Source organism: Myotis lucifugus, unplaced genomic scaffold (assembly GCF_000147115.1).
Source record: "Myotis lucifugus unplaced genomic scaffold, Myoluc2.0 scaffold_15, whole genome shotgun sequence".
NCBI classification, from domain to species: Eukaryota; Metazoa; Chordata; class Mammalia; order Chiroptera; family Vespertilionidae; genus Myotis; species Myotis lucifugus.
Window position 1 is genome coordinate 9,633,394 of NW_005871063.1, and position 19,914 is coordinate 9,653,307.

At 35.9% G+C, this 19,914-nt stretch overlaps 1 protein-coding gene across 3 annotated transcripts in view; it reads right to left on the bottom strand.

Moving 5' to 3' along the window:
* Positions 1 to 19,914, bottom strand: part of ETV1 (ETS variant 1) — an 86,156-nt gene that overhangs the window by 10,726 nt on the left and 55,516 nt on the right. For all 3 annotated transcript variants that reach the window (XM_014452451.2, XM_014452452.2, XM_014452460.2), the window contains 3 exons: positions 6,474 to 6,542; positions 4,821 to 4,889; positions 1,415 to 1,584 (listed from right to left, as the gene is read on the bottom strand). In XM_014452451.2, the coding sequence (XP_014307937.1) occupies positions 1,415 to 1,584; positions 4,821 to 4,889; positions 6,474 to 6,542 (308 nt within the window). The remainder of the gene's footprint in view (positions 1 to 1,414; positions 1,585 to 4,820; positions 4,890 to 6,473; positions 6,543 to 19,914) is intronic.

Genomic DNA, 19,914 nt, shown 5'->3' on the forward strand with positions numbered 1-19,914 from the left:
GTACATGATATCCTAGCGTAGAAATTTTAAGATCTATAGACGCATTAGCCTAGATTATAGATGTCCAGTCTATATGAAACTAATCACTTTAGGTGTAAAACCAGCTGGATATCTTACTGAATTTTTTGACCTTTCTGAGGTGTTTAACATGCTATAGTCAAATGATCAGTCACAGATAGGTATGTTAGCTACAAGTCTTCTATTGCTTTCTTGGCTAATGTAAACCAAAGTCAGTTTTTTAAGAAAATATATTTTTTTATTTATTTCAGAGAGGAAGAGAGAGAGAGATAGAAACATCAATGATGAGAATCATTGATCAGCTGCCTCCTGCACGCCCCCTACTGGGGAGAGCCTGCAACCCGGGCATGTGCCCTTGACCGGAATCAAACCCGGGACCCTTCAGTCTGCAGGCCGACGCTCTATCCACTGAGCAAAACTGGCTAGGGCCCAAAGTCAGTTTTAATGGTAGCAGAGCAAGCAACTTTAATAAGACAAACATTTCATAGAACAGTCACCTTTCCATACCGGGTCCAAAATGCTATTGCTGAGTTACACTGTAGTAACAACAGTCACCTTCAGCCTAAATCTAGAGCTGGGAAAGAGGCGGGGGGAGGGGGGGGGCATGTGTGTGGAATTAACTGAGAAGTTCTTCAGGAAAATACTCCATGGGGACCAGTGGGGAACAGTGACAGCTGAACAGTTAGTTGAATGTGTTTTGCATTTATTCATATTATCTCTATCCAGAGTCCTCTCATTTTGTTCATTTCTATGCATTATGGTGAGTTTTAAACTTTATCCCTGCCTTCCAATGGAGTGTGCCCAGGCCCAGCTGACTTGAAACAAACGCCACCAACAATCAAAGGGAAATAATGTTCCTACCAGGCCTGTGTCTCCTAAGAAACATTTAAGAAGTGACAATGCCCCACTGTGGCCCTTGCATGTGGCCTATCTCCCACTGCTGTTTTTCCTCCATCCCCTATTGCAGACACTTTGGTCTCTACATATTCCTCTCCAACTCCCTTCACAACATCAAGATTGTACAAATAATAATTGCCAATTAGCAACAACAATTCCTCCTACTCAAAACTAGTTGAGCCTCACAGATATCCCCTTTCTGCCCTAAAGACCATCCAACACCCCACACTTAGATGCTCCGTTAGAGATTCCTAAAACCCTACGTCCTCGAATAAACACTATGCTAATGATGCTCTGGGTGATTTTCTTCACCATCCACGTGGTAGGATGGTATTCACCTGGAACAATCATGCAACATGTTTTATCTTAGATGTACACCTGCTTCCCCCCACACTTTATAACTTGGAAGGATTCCCTAAATTTTAAAAGTTTAAAAAACCTCATATCTGGCATATTAATCACCTATGTTTCTTTATATTATCAGATCTACTAAACCCACCTCTTCGGGCTCAATCAGTTTGAATTCCATGCCTCGCCCAGTCCAGGCAATGAAATGGGAATTGGAGGGGTCATCCAGAAGAGCTACCAAAAACTGCCAGAGCTGAAGGGATCCCCGCCGCTGGTATGTGGGTCCTTCCCGATACATTCCTGGTTCTTGCTTGATGTCTCCTAAATTAAAAGGAAATTGTCTATTATTAGCAATATGATATTTGCATACATTTACGTTAAACCAGTGTTCAATGGTTAAACCACAGACACTTTATGGGTTTCTATGACATGTGTTACCATTAAATAGGGCTTTAAAATACTTAGGGGATTGAATGTAAACCACAAATCTATCCAAACTTACAGACAAATGTATATAACACATAAGGGTCAAAATAACTGCATATAGGTGTGGAATAAACGTATGGATGTCATTTACTTATAAACAATGTGTATTGCTATTTTTTTCATTGATTTCTTTAAAAACCGTAGCATCTCATCACACTTCTTTGCTTTTATTGTTAATATCATTACTCGCTGCTCTAAGCAACACTGAAGATGGAGGAATCAATTTTAAGCTTTGGGCTTTTTATTTGTAGAAATTAAATCCTGCAAACTACAATTTATAAATATCTCATTGACCTGGACATGACGAACTTGCATATTTTAATGCAAACATGTCAAAGCAAATTTAATAGCATCTTAAACTCTGAGTTAAGTAATCTGCACTTTATACAATTAGGCAAATCTCAGGGGCAATTAAGGGCAAGCTGGTTACCATCATAGCATCTTTCGTCCACCCCTTCCTACAGGCACTAACACTTTTGCAACTGAATTTTGAAAAATTCTTTCTCATTTTTCTTTTTTACTTGCGTTTCACTCACTTAAATTTAGCTTGCTTCTCTTTTTGTAAAAGTCCAACTTAAAAATGTCTATACCACAGCTTTCAGTAAATTTATATTTTTAAGCAAGAAAGGTTTGTTACGTTTATTTGGCAGTCATACACAGTGCAATAACCAATGAAGCAGATTACAGAAATAACAATGTTATTATTGAAATGCTTCTGGTATAAGATCAGTTGTCTTGGTTTTAGCAAAAAAAACAAAAACAAAGTAAAAACAAATAAAAAACTACTGATTATTTACTTCTATCTCCAGCCAACTGTCTTTAAAATATATAGAATAGGTCACACTGGAGGTTTAATGACTAATGCCCCACAAGTATATCATTGTTAATGGACAAATTTCTCTTCTCCACTAAAGGAACAATTTAGACAGAATATATTCCAGCTGATCTACTCACACTAAATGTGAATTATAAAACCGACCAAATCACAAGCTTTTAAAAAAAACTTTCCTTTGATCAGTAAACAGAGATACACCTCTTAAAATAATTACAGAAAGAACACCACTTTAAAAACCTAAACCAAAGTCAAATGGTTGTCAGTAGCTGCTAAAAATCATTATGTTGTCTTGGTCTAAGCTAGGTAATATAGGAGTGCCACTCTCTTCATATTGATTCCATGACAGTTTTATTTATCTTTTTTTTCCTTCTGAGATTTACAAATTGTTCATGGGGGCAACTGAGCAATTATGCAGACAGAGTGGAAAAACTGTCAAATTTTATAATCTTTAGATTGCTTCTGCCTATAAATGTGACTGACTGTCCTGGCCTGGTACAATGAAAAATAAACAACCTCTTGTTATTCTTTCTTCTTGTTCTCTACTTCCTATAAAATGTAACTCTTACTATCTTCCAGAAAATATTTTCTACTATAAAATTGACTAATATTTAAAAGTCAAAGGGAATAATCAAGACAGACAGCTGCCCTGAACATTAGTCTGATATTGGCCTGTTGGATTATATCATAATCCTGTCCATAGTTTTGAGTTATTTTTCTTCCTTATATGCCCACACTGACTACCAATATTTCTTAAAATGTTAAGCTTGCTAATACTGAACAAAAACTGTAAAGGTCATTCCAAGAAGTAAAGGATTCTCAAGGGAAAAAGTTGTATTTTAAGAATGGTGATGCTCTACTAAATGGTTAAAAATAACATAGATCGTGCCTCTGAGACTCAAAGCTTAAAACAAACATCTATTGTAAAATAAAGCCAAAAAAGTGACCCCATTAGAGTTTGAACCCTGTGACCTTGAATGAATTTAACAATTTAAAGGAAGGCAAAGGAAACAGACCTTCTCAAGACTTGGCATCCCATCCCTTCTGAGAGGCGTAAGAGTAGCAGAAACCTTGAGAACAGAGGAGTCTACAGGCAACTAATTAGAGATTGAGAAGCAATCTGAGCATGACTTTGCTGTTTAAATAATGACAATTAAAAACTTCTGAGAGCTACCAAGTCATTATGGCCACGATCCCCAAAGTTTGTGCAATCAGCTAATCAGAGGGCCCCTGCTCGTTTCCTGTTAAACAATCCAAGCAGGAAACATGGAGACCACTCTGAAGAACCACTAAGTCAATTAAGTGTTCAATTTTTACCCAAGCTTCCTCTGGATCAGTGGTTCTCAACCTTGGCTGCACATTAGAATCACCTGGGAATCTTTTTAAACTCCTGATTTCTGGGCCTCATCCTCCGGAAATTCTGTTTCTTTGTTACTAATGTTGTGGCCCCACCCCATAACAAAGAAACAGAATTTCTGGAGGATGAGGCCCAGAAATCAGGATTTTTAAAAGATTCCCTAGTGATTCTAATGTGCAGCCAAGGTTGAGAACCACTGCTCTAGATGCTGACTTCTGCCACCCTTGTCAAGAAAAGAAGATTCTATCTAACTGGCCCTCCTTTCTAACACCTGGAACCTTCTCCTGGCAGCAGTGAATGATGTTAAAAAGGTAATGCTTTCCCAACTCCCTTTCAAGCAATTACAAAGTAATGCCACTAGTAATGAACATCTTCCCAGAAAAAAAAAAAACACCAAAAAGGAAGGACTAGCAATCACTAACCAAATGGGCAGCTATGCTGGTCCCATGTTCCATAATGCATCTTTTCATGAACAATAAAAGGAAAGAGGCCGCATTAGTCATCTGTGCATCCACAGTAGCATGCTTTCTGTTCTGCTTTGTTAATTACGGGATCAGCTTTCAATACATCTCCAACAACAAGCTGCATGCGCTCAGCAGGGCAATGGAAAGCCCCTCTTACTCTACGCAGAGCTTAGCAAGAAAGGCACTCTGGCTATCGCTCTAAGAATGAGATCTCTTATGGGACAAAAGAAAAAAGCCTCTTAATGGAGACAGGAAAGAGAACTTATAAAAGGTAAAAGTTTAGCAAGAACTGAGTGCATCATAAATGACGCGTTCAGAAACGTTTACAGAGGGATGTCGACTGTTTTCAAGAGAAGCCAGAGTGATCTCTAGACTCCCACTACAAAAAGCAACACTTGGAGCACAATGAGAAACCTACCATCGAATTTCTCGGGGACAACACAGGTGTCATCATAAAACTGCCTGGGGCCCTTTTCAAACATACAGCCTGTGGGAGAAAATGAGACACATTTAATCACGATAGAAATGAAGCTCACAACCAATTTAAAGTAGAACCATGAACACAGTAACTGAGGTGGAACGTAACTGCCATTTTTCAGCTCTGTGACCTGGGGCACATTAAACTCACAGGCTTTAGTTTCCTCATCTATGAAATGAGAATAAGAAACCATCTGTCTTTTAGGTATTTGGGGAAGATTAAATGATTTAAAATATACAAGTTTAGACTAGTGTGTAACACACGGTGATATATGAGAGTTAGCTATTGATGTTATTACGAACCCAAGCATAGCGTTCCCATAAACACTGGGGAACCTAGGGTTTATAACCTATCATCTCCTTTCCCATTTCCTTCCGAATTTTGTTACTCAACGAGATGACAGGGAAATCAAAATAAGTTACTGATATTTGCTTTGCATTACTGCCCTAATGAACTAGTCCGAGAGTCTAGCCTAGATATTTCCTTTTGTGGAGAAATATCTAGGCCAGTCTCTTCATGTTTTCATCTTTAATAGCCAAGGTAGTTAAATAAAATTTTTTAAACTTTCCTTTTTTGCTGTAAGTCCACACACACACAGACACACAAAAGTGCAAACTAAAGTGACAGCTTTTCACAATCATTTTGTCCTCCAAATAGTCTTAACTGTGGACCTTTATTTAATTGTTATATTTAATCACCAGGAAGAGATTTCACATAGTCATGGTTTTATTTCCAAAATGTATTAGTCTCTATTGTGGATACATAAGATTAACAACAGTAGCAACAATAATTTCATTGCATTTGTGCGGACTCTTGTTCTCAAATATTTTGGACTTACTAGCTCATTAAACTATCTTCTAAACACAGGAATTTACTTCTACTAATATAATTTATATTAAACAACCAATATTAGACCAAACCTAGCAGGATACACCTGCATCATGTCACTGAAAATACATATACTGTTACATCAAGAACCATGCACCTATTTCCATAAATATTTTAATGTGAATGATATCCAGATAAAATCATTTTTATTCTTTCTGTTGCCAATATCAAAGTCCTTTAGATCAAAACTTTTCCACCATGGTTACCATAAACACATTCACAATAAAAACTCCATCTCTAGTCCTCTTATGTGAATTTCTATTCTTAATAACTTGTCCAAAAATGTAAAATCCCAGATTTTTAAAAGTAAATACCATATTTTATTTTTAAGAGATTAACTTAGGTCTGTAAAGCAAAACTGAAAATTCCTCGAAGATACATTTCAGTAGAGAGCAGCAAGGCGGGGTAATCTATAAAGCACATGTTCTGTTTAAAAAGGATGTGGTTGTTGGCAAAAAAGGAACACAGAAATCCACGTTTCAGCTGTTTATGTGCACATGACTCATGTTAACAACCAAATGCAGGATATTATGACCTGAAAAATCATTTTTTTACTTTAAAAAGATAAAGTTGAAAAGTAATGGTTTAGGGAACATCAGTTATTTTCCCTGTAAAACATCATGATTAATTAAGTGACTGCATCCTTGGGATGTCTGATGATTTTGACAGGTATTTGCCAGGAATTTCAGTAAATGGAAAACTTAACTTCTGTTCTGCTGGGATGAGCCAGGAAGCCTTCTTGCCTCATATAAATGGAGTGGCAGCTAGGCACTTCTGAAAGAGGAAACAACATCAGTCAGGGAGCGGTCTGGAGCTGAAACCTGCTGTTATCAGTGGACACAGTGCAGATAAGAAAGTAACAGGAATTGACACGAGTCTCCATGAGGGGAGCTTGTCAACACAGTTAACATTTCAGGCAGGCCACACACAAGAAATGGGAGAAGCATGTTGAACCAATTCCCTTGAACACATATGGGAATTCCGAGTTTTATCCACATTAATCTTGCTAAAGGCTGGCTCTACCTGCAAGTCCCCACATGAATGTGATGGTGTCCCTGAATCAGTGCTGTGAATTAAAATAAGTGTCAGGCTCTTTATGGAATACATGTATATATCCCATGGCAGGCACAGCAAAAATCAACAAAAACTAATTCATAGCTTATTTCATGAACACTGGATAGAACTTACTATGACAAGATGAAAGTGCTACATCTCCTAAAGTTACTCCATACCTTTAAGGTAACTGCTATTTTTTCTCCCCAGATAAAAGCATGACTGGCTTTTCATTTTGTTAAGCGCACAGGTCATATTCAAAACCAATGAGGCTATAAAACAGACATCCAAAAATTTCATAGCAAGCACTATTATTACCCAAAGAGTGAAGCCTTTACTATGCGCCCAAGTTAACTCATCACCAAACTTGGTTAATGGTTAAACTTGAATCATACTGTGTATTTAATATGTTAAGTAGCTTAGACAGGGAGAAAAGGAAAGAAATGTGGATTATGAGACAGATTAAAATTCCAAGTCCTTCATTTACTACTAATTAAGCTACATACTTTAGACACACCATTTTGTGCATGTATTTCTGTAAAATAAAGGGTTGGGTCAGATGTTATCTAAACTCTATTACAGTCCCAAGTTCTCTGATTCTGAATATAGAAGTTCACTTACATAACCAGAGGGGGATTCAGGTGAAACCAGTGAAGTTTAAACTGTAGGACCCTGTACTTTCAAGTGTCTTCTGAGCCCTGAACCTAATGTTTGTCTATGCAGTTTCATTTTCTTTTCCTTTAAGAAGATTCACCAAATTTTTTAAGTTTTAGTTCCCACAAACCTGAGCCCAATGCTGCACATTATATATATATATATATATATATATATATATATATATATATATTGTGTATATATATAGTTTTTATAAGAAGGTATAAATATATGTGACCAAATTAATTCTATCTTCTGTATGCATTACTAAAGTGTTTTAAAACAACATATACAAAAGTAAATTTAGAAAATGCACACAAGTGTGCTATTTAATATAATAATATGTCCTCTTTTCTACCACTTGCAGTAGGCACATCACCTAACAAGTAATAAAGAACATTTAAATGAATTGGAATCTAAGGACCATATCTCTTTTTAACTATCCATCTATAGACTTTCATGTGATAAATAAGTAGCACTACATGGCCCAAATGTCATCATTGGCCTGGAATGTTCCATTTTTAAAGTCTATCTGATTTATTTTTAAATCGTTGTGGTGATGAGTGGCAACCAAAATACGAGGCTTTTTTTTTCACAGAAAAAAGGTTTATTGTATATGGTCTCAGTAAAATATATTTTAATGGCAGCCCATCATAGCAATCTATAATAATAAAAGTGTAATATGCTAATTAGACTGGACAGCCTTCCGAAGTCGTGGTGGCGGGGGCTGAGGCAGAGGCAGCCGCATAGTGGTGGGGGGCCCAGCCCCTTGCACGAATTTCGTGCATCGGGACTCTAGTAACATATATAAGTATGTAGGAGTCTATAGCTTACAAGTTGAAAACAGCAAGAAACTCCTTATCAAACATCTTATTACACCATGCCTTCTTTATATAAAGTATTACATGGTATACAATTCTGATCCTACAAAAGAGAGTTAACCTTGTTCCCTGCTATCAGATTTATAACAGGGTGGCGATGTAGTTGATCTTTTAGGTTGCCAAATTCAGCAATACATTTTATTCCAACTTTTTAACCAATGGAGCCTGAACGTACTAGTAATTTTTAACGTTATTTTGATTTATTGCCAAGTATAACGTCCCTCCAAGCAGCTGGGCCTGGAGGGGATGGTGTTAGAGACTCTGCCGTCAGCTCAGCAGCTGCTTGGAGGCCAGCATTTTGTCCTACCAATGTTGACACCCGGCCACAAAATACTTTTACTGACGCTGCCCAGCTGGAGTGTGGCTGCTAAAACAGCTGGCTGGCTCTGGAGGCAGCGAGAGGAAAACATATAGGCCAACTCTATTACATATAAGTGCGTGACTAAATGTAGGCTTTCCTCCCCTGCAGAGAAAAAAAAGAGTGAGAGAGGAAAAACACAAGCATTTCTAAGAAAACTACTATTCAAAGTTGAAGGAACATCTTACGAAAGTGCTCTAAAATAATGCAAAATAAGCATAATCCTTGAAAACTAGACACTTAACATGAAAGATAGTATTTGATAGAAAATTTCATAATACTCACGTATCTACTGAATTGGCTGCTTTCATTTTTTTAAAAAATTCTTTATTGTTTAAAGTATTACATATGTCTTCTTTTCCCCCCATCGACCTGTTCCCACCCCCCAGCACATGCCCTCACCCCCCTACTGTCTGTGTCCATGGGTTATGCTCATATGTATGCATACAAGTACTTTGGGTGATCTGCTACTCCCTCCTCCCTGCCTTTCCTCTGAGGTTGGACATCTGTTCCATGCTTCTTTCTTGATTCTGTTGTTATTATTCTGTAATATTTATTAATCTTTGATATTTAAAGTATTCTGATTTAAAATATAATGAATTAATGACATAATAAAGGTAATGCCAGACCCTCTGTTACATTTCAAAAGACCCAACTTGTGATATAATTTCTAAGGGGGAAAGAAAACAGCTCTGAATGGCAATTTAGAAAAAAATTTCATATGAGAATATAATTGTGTTTTTGTCAGTCCTTAATACTATTTATTATACCCTAGAGTGAATAAAATTAGCATCTAGCTCTTAAAATTCAGACACTTGGCTAGCACTGTTTAAATCCAATCTATCTTTAAAATCGGTGTTCTTTATATGGTCCAGGGAAGCCTGAAAAAGCTAAGAGGAGTTTATTCCCCTAAAGTAACTAAAGTCATGTTATCCTAAAGTGATATCAGTTAATTTATGACTGTCAGAGTAGGTCAGACTCTAATCAAATTGTAGAAACATTTCCAAAGTGATTATTCAATCAAATGACTAACATGGTTAATTAGGAGCCATAAACATTGCTCTGAAGTTCATCAAAGTAATGACTTGCCCAGAAAAATTACTGCTAATTAAATTGCCTGCTGCTTTCATTTCTACCTTATCTAATAAAAAATCCAGCCAATGAAGTTTGGCATTACATTTTAACTTCTGCTAAATGCTCATCTAAGATCTCAACTAGCTAAGCGGTGACTTCAAAGGCAAATGTTTCGTGGCAGGGAAGAGAAGCATTGCATATACATCCATTTGTGTTTTTCTATGAAATAAAAGTTACAAAATTCAGCAATAATAATGAGCTGTCGTTTAAGCTATGTACAAATGTTAAGATGACAGCATTTTTACACTGTCCTTGTCCATAGATTATACTTTAAGATTAGTACAGCACAGTGAACTGGTTTTGAATCTTAGTTCTGACATTTCAGGGTAGTATGACTTTTTATTAGTTGACATTTTATTAGTTCTTTAGCATGTCTAACTCTCAACCTCTACATCTGTAAAATGGAAATAATAGATCATATGGGGTAAGTTTGGGGCAACATTTCACCCACTATCTGCAAAAGGTGAGGATTCAATATAGTACTTATTACTAATAAAATAATCGATTTTTAAGTGAACCTCACAAGTGTGTAAACTGAGTGAACTACAGTACCTGAAACTAGAATTATGTATCAAAACAGTTTATATCTTAATTTGCTATGCTTAAATCATATATCTATTGAAATAGTTGGTTTGTTGCTTATTACTGTATTTATTCTGTAATAGTCTTCACAAATCTATCTAGTAACCTAAGGTATTTAAAATATATTGATTATAAATTCACTATAAATTTATTATTTATAAGGTTTAGGTGAGAATTCCCAATACATTTGAAAACTATTTGGAGGAACCTCATTTGAACTTCTTTTTACAGTAATACCTCTTGATATTGGGTACTAAATAACTTTGGTTTTAAAGTTTTCAATTCAATATGTAAACTGAATTATGCAAATTTAACTTAAGACAAAGGATTTTTTTTATTACTTAGAAACTTATGTATCAAAGAGCTCTACAACATGGCATTAGTACTGGGCCAAATCAGCTTGCAGAAACTAAATTGCCTGTAATTTGTCACTGATGAGTTCATGGTGATGAAAGCTGATCTAACATGCTGCAAACATTCAAAGCAGAAAAACACTGCTGTCATTTGAATGTACTCGTCAGTGGAGGGGAAATCAAGAAGAATAGTAAACTAACACTCCAAATGGCCCGTTTTGATTATTCTTCATCTGCAGTGACTTTGTTAAAATTCTCTTCAAATTAAGATGTGCAGGTATGAAACGAAACAGTTGTTTTCTCTGTCTCTTGACTTGCATTGTAAGGCTGTTTTGTGAACCATAATACTGCTTTAGGAAGCTGCCCCAAGTGTTTGGCCACAATGTGTAGTTTTGAATCTGCACACGTATTATTGTTAGGTACTGTTCTGATTCGCTTATTTGCTGTCCAGTAGTTCAGAATGAAGGATTCCCTTCAGGGCATGGTTTGCTTAAAGTTTCTAGGAACAAATCAGGCCATATCAGAGAGAAAATATTGGTCACAACCACCTGAGATATGCCTGTAATCTGTTGAAATTTCTTATTATACAAACCTGGAAATACTCCAGATTATAAACTCAGAACAAGGGGGAAAAACACCTCTTTCATTTGATTTTTCTGCTGACATTCCTGTAGCAATAATCGGTGTGATAACTTAAGAGTAAGCCTGTTGTAAACTGTAACTGAAAAATAAAATTTTAAATAAATAAATAAATAAATAAATAAATAAATAAATAAATAAATAAAATTAAAAAAAAAGAGTAAGTCTGTGAAAGTGAATGAGAACCCCCAGCAAAACAGGAATAAGTGTAATGTATTTTAATGAGATTTTGCTTTCATGTGTGTGTGAAAAGCAAAGATAGATGGAGTATACACTTGACTAACTCTTTGAGGTGACAAAATCAATACCTAAACTTGTGTTTTGTATATTGGTGGTGGAGGAAAACTTCACACATTAAATGCCCAGAGGCAAAATGTGTGTGTTGACATAGACCTAAATTATCGGGTACTTGGTGAAAAATGAGTGTATGTGCATGTGTGTGTGTATTTTGATGTATATATAGGAGCTTTAACAAGTTTTTCAAAACATATCTATTACCTAAAGAAATATTAAGTTGCATCTAGAACTAATTAATGACACCGATCTCATTCAAGATAGGCATTATGGCATAATGTGCCAAAGTTTTATTTGTTAAACTTTATACTTCACAGTTTTGTTTTTCTCATTTCCTGGTAATCTCACAGCTTACTGTTCAAAATCCAAAGGTTTTCTAGAGTACATAAATAACATGAGCTTTATGAAGATAAGTTTCAATGAAACGCATTCATAGACATCCTGGTATAGCAAGCATCCTTTTACTCTGCATTTCTACTTGCCACAGGAGTAGACTTCATGTAGCTAATCGAGAGGACTTTATTTTATAATGTTTCCTGAAAAGGATGCTAATGGGAGGTAATTTTCTATACCATATGATCCCTCTATTATAAAAATCCAACTAAAAGGAAATAACCCTACAAATAAGGCCCAGTATTATATGTCTGGATTTGCTTGAGAAATAAAACAAGTGTGACACCAAAAAAGTCAAATTTTATGAGGCCTATGTGTTGTCAGTCACAAACGCATTATGTGAATATAATAGTTTATCTCACGGGCAGAAGCCAAAAAGTTGGAGTGGGCTGAAATCTCAAGAGAGTGATGAATATAGTATTACTTCATTCACACTTAGATGAGGTGGTTCTCATTAGGATTTTCAGTAAACTGTGAATATAGATATGTAAAATCTGGAGAGATATCACTTCCACCACAGCTCACATGTACTGACTCTACCATTGATAGACCAGAGGACAGGAAGAGAACTACAATAGTCTATGTATGCCTCGCATAGCTTTTGCAAAATCTAAAAAAAAGAAAAAGGAATGCATCTGCAATTCAGATGCTTTTAAAACTTCAAGACTACCTAACGTGAAATAAGTGTAGAATTTTATTTACAAAACCGCAAGTTTTTGTAAGGATCTGGGTTCCTATCCAAATAATGACCAGATTCAAGTAAGATTAGTTTATATGATCTAATAGACTCACAGTTTTACAAGTTTGACATGCTTGTGAAGGTTTTATTAAGTTAGAGTTAAAAATAAAGTTGAAGTGGTAGGAAACATAAGCACAACTGTTATGCTGACTATTTATTAGATATTGGTATACTCTGAGAATTAACATGAGTTTCAAATAAAATATGAGGAAAGATGCCATGAGCTGCCAAAATAGGCCATAAAAAAAATTAAAGAGAAGGAAGTTTTAATGTTGAGCTTTAATACTAAATTGTTCACCTTCTAGAATCTACATGATTTGAAACAACTATATCATGGATTGCTCTGTCTTCTCACTCATCTCTCCTTGGATCATCACAATATTCTACTTGCTTCCTACATGAATAATACCAGCAAGAAGTTCAGTAGTAGTACCAGATCTTGTTTGCCTTGCACAATGATTGTTCTTACGTTAAGAATATGTCTCTTATTTTGCCTTATCTCCTTTAGTCCCCCACCCCCAAACGTGTTTGTAAATATTAGATGTAAGAATGGCATCTTATTTAAGGACTAGCAATCTGAGGATATCTCTAGAAATCGAAATAAATCGTAACAGAAATCCTTTATTATTGCCTCTATCCCTAACACTATATTAGTAACTTTACAAACATATTTAATCATATTTAAGTCATAGTTAATCCTTACAGAAACAGAAAAGTAGGAGAATCACTTGGGCCTTTTCATAAATAAGGACACTGAGGACAAAAGAGGTAACAAAACATGCCCACTATGACCCAGGAAACAGACGGCAGGCCCAGTCTGTTATTGCCCAGTATAATATTGCCAGTGTCATTCAAAGTGGGTGGTTTTATTTTTTAATGCTAAGAATAACAAAAACATGTGGATAAGGCAGTATAATGGTGCCGGCCTGCTGAATGGAGCATTCAGAGATACTTTCCCAAATTTGAGAGAATAAGAGAATAGTAAATAAATCACAATAAGACATGCTTTTTCAGTCTTTCAGTTTTGTTTTGTTTGTTTTTCACGTGTGTGTGTGTGTGTGTGTGTGTGTGTGTGTATAGTGTGTGTATAGTTTTCCAGAATTAGAAACATTTAACTGGAAAATTCACATACACGCAAACAACACATGATAAAAACAATATCTATTTAACAAAAATTTCTTGAAAAAGGTTTAAGTTTTTCATATGTAAGGTTAAAGTATGTTATTAAGTAAAGTCTCCCTTTTTTTCTAAACTATTAAGTAGTTAACTCAAGTAGAGAAATAGTTTAAGTGTAGAAAATTCTATAACAATTTTCTAAATCTGAAATATATCCTTTTAAAAAATAAATAATATTTATCTCTCCGCTCCTGTTCACATTCAACACACACACACACACACACACACACACACACACACACACACAGGAAAAGATCCAAATACGCACCCTTAAACTGTTTTATTTCATTTCAAATCTTACTTGCACATATAAAAACAGTTGTATGCTCATTTGATCCATGAGCAATAAACAGTTCTGGGCCTAAGCATCCGAGTCGTATTCTTTAAAAAGAAACTAAAATTCTCACACTATAAAGTACACTCCCTTCCCCCTTCTAATTCCCTTTTTTTCAAGCCAGTACAACTCACAAGCAGATTAGCCCCCCTTCCCCCTTTCCTGCCTGTAAAATCCAAGTTAGACAAACACTGGGCGGCTGAAATGACATATTTGAATGGAATTCAGACCCACCAGTTCCTGTTTATGTTTCTGATTTGAGAATGTTGTCTTCTCATTCACTATACATTAGGAACCCTGCAAGGCCATAAATAGTGTCGGGTTACATGCAGGCAGGGCCAATGAGCATTAATCATTACTTCCAGTCAACTGGCAAAAGCAGCAGCTGACGGAACACTACACCCTTCAGCTCTGTATAAATGAACATTCCAGAGAAAGAGAGTGAGTGAGTGTGTGTTTCCTTTCAGTCTCCATTTTATGAATGAAACTCCAGGCTCTATAGAGTCCATTCATGTAAGAGAAATGCTTACAGGGCTCTGCCCCTAGGGATCAATCCGTCATGGGTAAAACTGATGTGATTGGTTTAAGACAGCCCTCAGCCTTCCATTACTGACTTAAATGCAGTCCCTGTCCATTTGACCTGTGTTAATGCATAAAGAGTAAATCCAGACCGTAGTCTCAATTCTCAAATCAAATCACTAGCCAATGCCACTTACTGTAACTGTAGATTTAGAGCATATTTAAGTATTTCTTAGAAAAAAACTGATATAGTAGACCAGAGTACTGTTTGGGGATATTTGCTATTTTAACTCAAAAAAAGAATAAGGAAAACCCGTCTGAGATAGGCTAAGCAATAAAAAAACAAAAGTTAAATTGTAAGGCCAATCCATGGCCTCTATTACCATAATAAAATCAATTAAGAATACATCACTATCACTTTTTACAATTGAAACACCTAAAAATCAGAGATTAAGTGATCTGCTAGTCCACAAATCACTGGCTGAGTAAAAGAAAATTATCTTTAGATGTTAGAGAAATAGATAAGATGTTAACATTTTCTGAAGGATCAATTCCTTTAAATTCCCAAGTGATCATCCACTTGGCTTTCTTGAAGCAACAGTTGTAAAGTTAGAAGAGAGAAAAATGAGCTGTCATGTTTCAGGAAAAAATGTGTCCATAAGCAAATGATGCTTAGTAATTTAATGAAACGGGGCCAGGGCTCAGCACTTGGGAATGCTATATACCAGGTACAAAGAGCCACAGTTCACGGAAACATAACCATGACTGTCTTAGAAATTACTAATATCTAGAGTTTTGAGGAGGGAAAAATGCTATTTCTGAGCAATTATGGGAATGATTTGTGGAGAGTGATATAAGTGTTATCAGCCATCTGTAACTTGATCCTTGACTACAGAGGAAAGAAAACACTTCTCTTCCAGTGACCTGAAGCCTTATGGGAAAACAGATGCAGTAAAAATCCCAGTGTATATCTCTGTCTACACTGTTTCTCATGGGATCTTTACCATGCCCACAGCAAAAGGAATGAAGAGAAACATGAAAAATGCCTGGGTTTTTGGTTTTAAACCTGTGAAGGATTGTCTACAATGGTGTTATGGCAATTTAACCTTTTCTTCCAATTTCTAATATCTGGTAAATAAAATGGCAGAGCACAAAGTTACCATCATATTTTGCTTTTGTTCAAAATTAAAACGTTTGACCCAGCCAGGTGGGGAGATGGTAAGGAATCCAAGACGCTAGTATCCAGAGAAGATATGGAACTGAGCAAGACCACTGAAGAGTGAACATATATTGGATTAGTGATTCCCAAATGCCATTCTTTTCTCAAGGCTTAAGAAAAACTTCAGTATTCTTTTAGGGGTTCCTTTTGTAAGGCGGTTCGAAGACATGTAGTAAAAAATGACAAGGCAGAATGTTTTCAAATATAATATTTCATATTTTTAAAATTATAATGATCAATTATTGGGGCCTTCCATTTTGAAATGTATAAGCTGTTAGTTATTACAGACCTCACATTCAAAATAAATATCAGTAGCCTCTACTTCTACTCCCTTTGTTCCATCTGGCTTTAATTAGCATTTTTTAACAGTTGCCTTTTGTAATCACTGCATTCCTTGTGCTTCTTGAACAATATTTTTGGTTGATTATGCACATATAACTCAATTGTTCAGAAAGGATGTAAGAAATTATATTAGAAAATATATATAATTTACCTACAATATATCTCTTCATAAATTAATAAGTAGAAATCATTTTAAACATAATATACCCCGATGACAGAATTTCTGAGCTATTATATAGTAATAGTAACTAACTATCATAATAGTTTAGAGATTAACTACTGGGTGATTTCAGCCTTCTGAATTTTGTTGTATGTTTTAATTTTGTGCAAGCTGAGTCAGCTGCATGAGACCCTAATAAATCATCCCCAAACACATAAAGCACTACTTATTCATATTCCTGTGTGGCTAATTCCTATGTGAATAATCATGTTCTTCTTGCTCTGTCATCCACTGATCACATCCTAAAACTTTCACTTTAAAACCATATTATAAACCCTATAAGGAGAATCCCAGGCAATGCTTACTAGAAGCAACATTAGAAGTTACTTCCCAGCTCTCCCTACTATATGCCTAAGGTGAGTACCCACCAACACAGCAAAACACAGAATGGCATGCCATTCTAGAAAGCCACGGCTATGTAACTCTCTTGACTAAAGTGCCAGCTTGGGCCTATGTGAGTACCGGATACAATAGTGAAGAATACATTAATTTAAAAATGGAGGATAGGAAAGGCCCATCTTATTCTTCCAATTATAAAAATGTCTTCCTTTTCTTTTATATACTGCAGTCCCTCTTAAGCTTTCTGGTGAAAAAATGGACTTGCTGACACACGTTTGAAAATGACTGCTCTAGTTTAAATTTTAAGCCATCAAACCTAAAGACTGAAGTCCCATAGAAGGCTCAGACAAACTCAAAGTTCATTTCATCACAGAATTTTAGAACTGGATGCCATTAATTTGCCACTTTTCCTTCCAATTATTAATTCAGACTTTTCCAGAAGAACTATTGGGAAAAGTCACTTCCTTAACAATCTCACCTCTTGTGCAGATTTTTTTAAAAAAGAAATAGAATGTATTCTAAGCCTAAATATCACCTGAGGTCCTATATTTTCTTATCTCACATCAGTGAACACCTAACAGGATAAATTTGAGGACTACTAATGTGAAATATACACCTCCAGATTAGAAAAAGCATACCTCTGGTCATAATACAAACACTTGTATTTCCCTGAATAATGTAGAGCTTTTAAGCCTCATAGAAACGTATTTAGTCCAAAAATTAGAGAAAAGGATCAATGATATATGTAGCTAATTATGGATTAAAGTGTTTATTTTGCACAATTACCTAGAAAGATACACTGTTGAACGTGCACTGAACTAAGAGGAAGAAAACCTTGGTTCTAATTTTGGCTGCTTCAGAAATCATCTGGGTAACTGACCAGTGACCTCGGATGAGCCTTGGGCAGATGACAGGTTCAACTGGGACGTGGCGAAGGAATCTGAATGAGGTGATCTCCAAGAGCTCATGAGTGTAAATATTTATAATTCTATGAAACAGCTACTTGTGTCAATTTCCCAGTCTAAAATCGTGCTGACAACATTTGCCATCACGTAAATGTTACAGGCCTTCAAATTGAAAGAAGACCTCATCAGTACCAGCAGGAGTGGCTCAGAAAGCACACTTTAAAAAAATACAAAAAACATTTTCTTCTGGAAACATATGTCAATTTTTTCCCCACACCCTCCACTTTATCCTCCTCCCCTAGAGCTCAAGCTACGTGCTGTCCTGTACCTTCTCATTTCAGCCAACTTCTTAATGTCCCTGAAAGTTCTCCTTCCTTGTCTTCAACCCCAGCTCTTACATTATAACTCTAATCAGTTAGAAAGATGCCACCTCGCCATGAAACTTTAGTTTCATCTGCCTATCACCCCTTAAAAGTACTACCCTAGGCTAATAAAAGAATAAGAAATGAAACAAAAAACCAAACAATCAACTAAAACAACTCTAACAAAATGTTGTGATGAAATATCTAAAATATCTGTCTCAGTGGGTATTCGAACCAGCAAAGCCTCATAGATAAGCATGAAAATGGGAAAATAACTCTGATTCTATGAAAATGGGTACTGCATAAGCCACGCCGAATGAGGCACTCAGTGTATATTCCACTATTTGGCCATAGAGGAAGAAAGAGAAAATCATGTACGATTCAGAAAAAACCAACCAACCATAAGCTTGTATATTGCTTTGTGCAGCACCATTCAAATAGAGATTAAGAGAAGGAAAACAATAATAGATGTAATCGGACTATTTAGAATTTAATATAATATAATCATGATCACATTGTACTGGTTCACCAAATTGGCCCTAAATATCAATTGCTTATCCCCTCAGTGTCTTCTGCTCCAAGCTTTTCTCTTTTCTCCTGAATAAAAATTTCTACTCTACTATTGTGCATTTTTTAGCTTAAATACTCTGCTGTTGAAATTGCGCTCCTGTAATTACAATTATAACTAATAGACCTTCCATTTCCCATGTCATAATTAATGTCAGGCTTTATTAGAAGTATAATCATGCAGCCTTTTCACTTGTAAAGCTTACTTCATATTCACAACATTTACGTTATTTTGAATTAAGCAATAAAGAGTTCTAGAGGCCTTCTGAAAAGATATCCTTTGATCATAGACCCTGAGTAAATTGACTATGAACCATTTTTTACATTGTTTGTAAATCACATAAAATATTTTCTAATGTGTATGTGTTCACCATCAGTAAGTGGACCAAGAAATCAATGGTTCAGGGATAAATACGTTAGATTTCCTATAAAGGTCATTTAATGTGTTCTCTGCAAGGACGGAAGAACTACTGACAGCAAAACAAATATCTGGACATCATACTTATTGACTGTAATGTATGAAATATACAGATGTGTCAACTTACTTGCAGCAATTCCGTAGCCAGTGGAATACTTTGATGCCCACCGATTAATTTTTCATCGGCTCTGGTTACACTGCTGCTACAGTTCTTTTTAGAGCATATCCAGAAGATAAACCCTTGCTAGTCAATGCTTCAAGCCAAACACAACTGTATCCTATTGGCAATGTTGCAATTAGAATTCAAAGGTGTTGTAGTTTAGCAATTGGAAATGTAACTTAGAGGGGGAGAAAGTAACATAAATTAACTGCTTCTCAAATATTAAACAGATATTTTACCTGTAATTTACAAGGTGTATGGTCTACTTACAAGAGATACCCTAGGTATCTTTAAAATAGGATACTGTTATGGACTGAATCATTGTGTCCTCCACAATTCTATCTAATAAAAGAGAAACATGGTAATTAGCCATACATCTGCTACCCTTCCTATTGGCTAATCAGTGAGATATGCAAATTAACTGCCAACCAAGATGGCAGCCGGCAGCCATGCACTGAAGCGAACAGGAGGCTTGCTTGCTTCAGTGATGGAGGAAGCCAGGTTC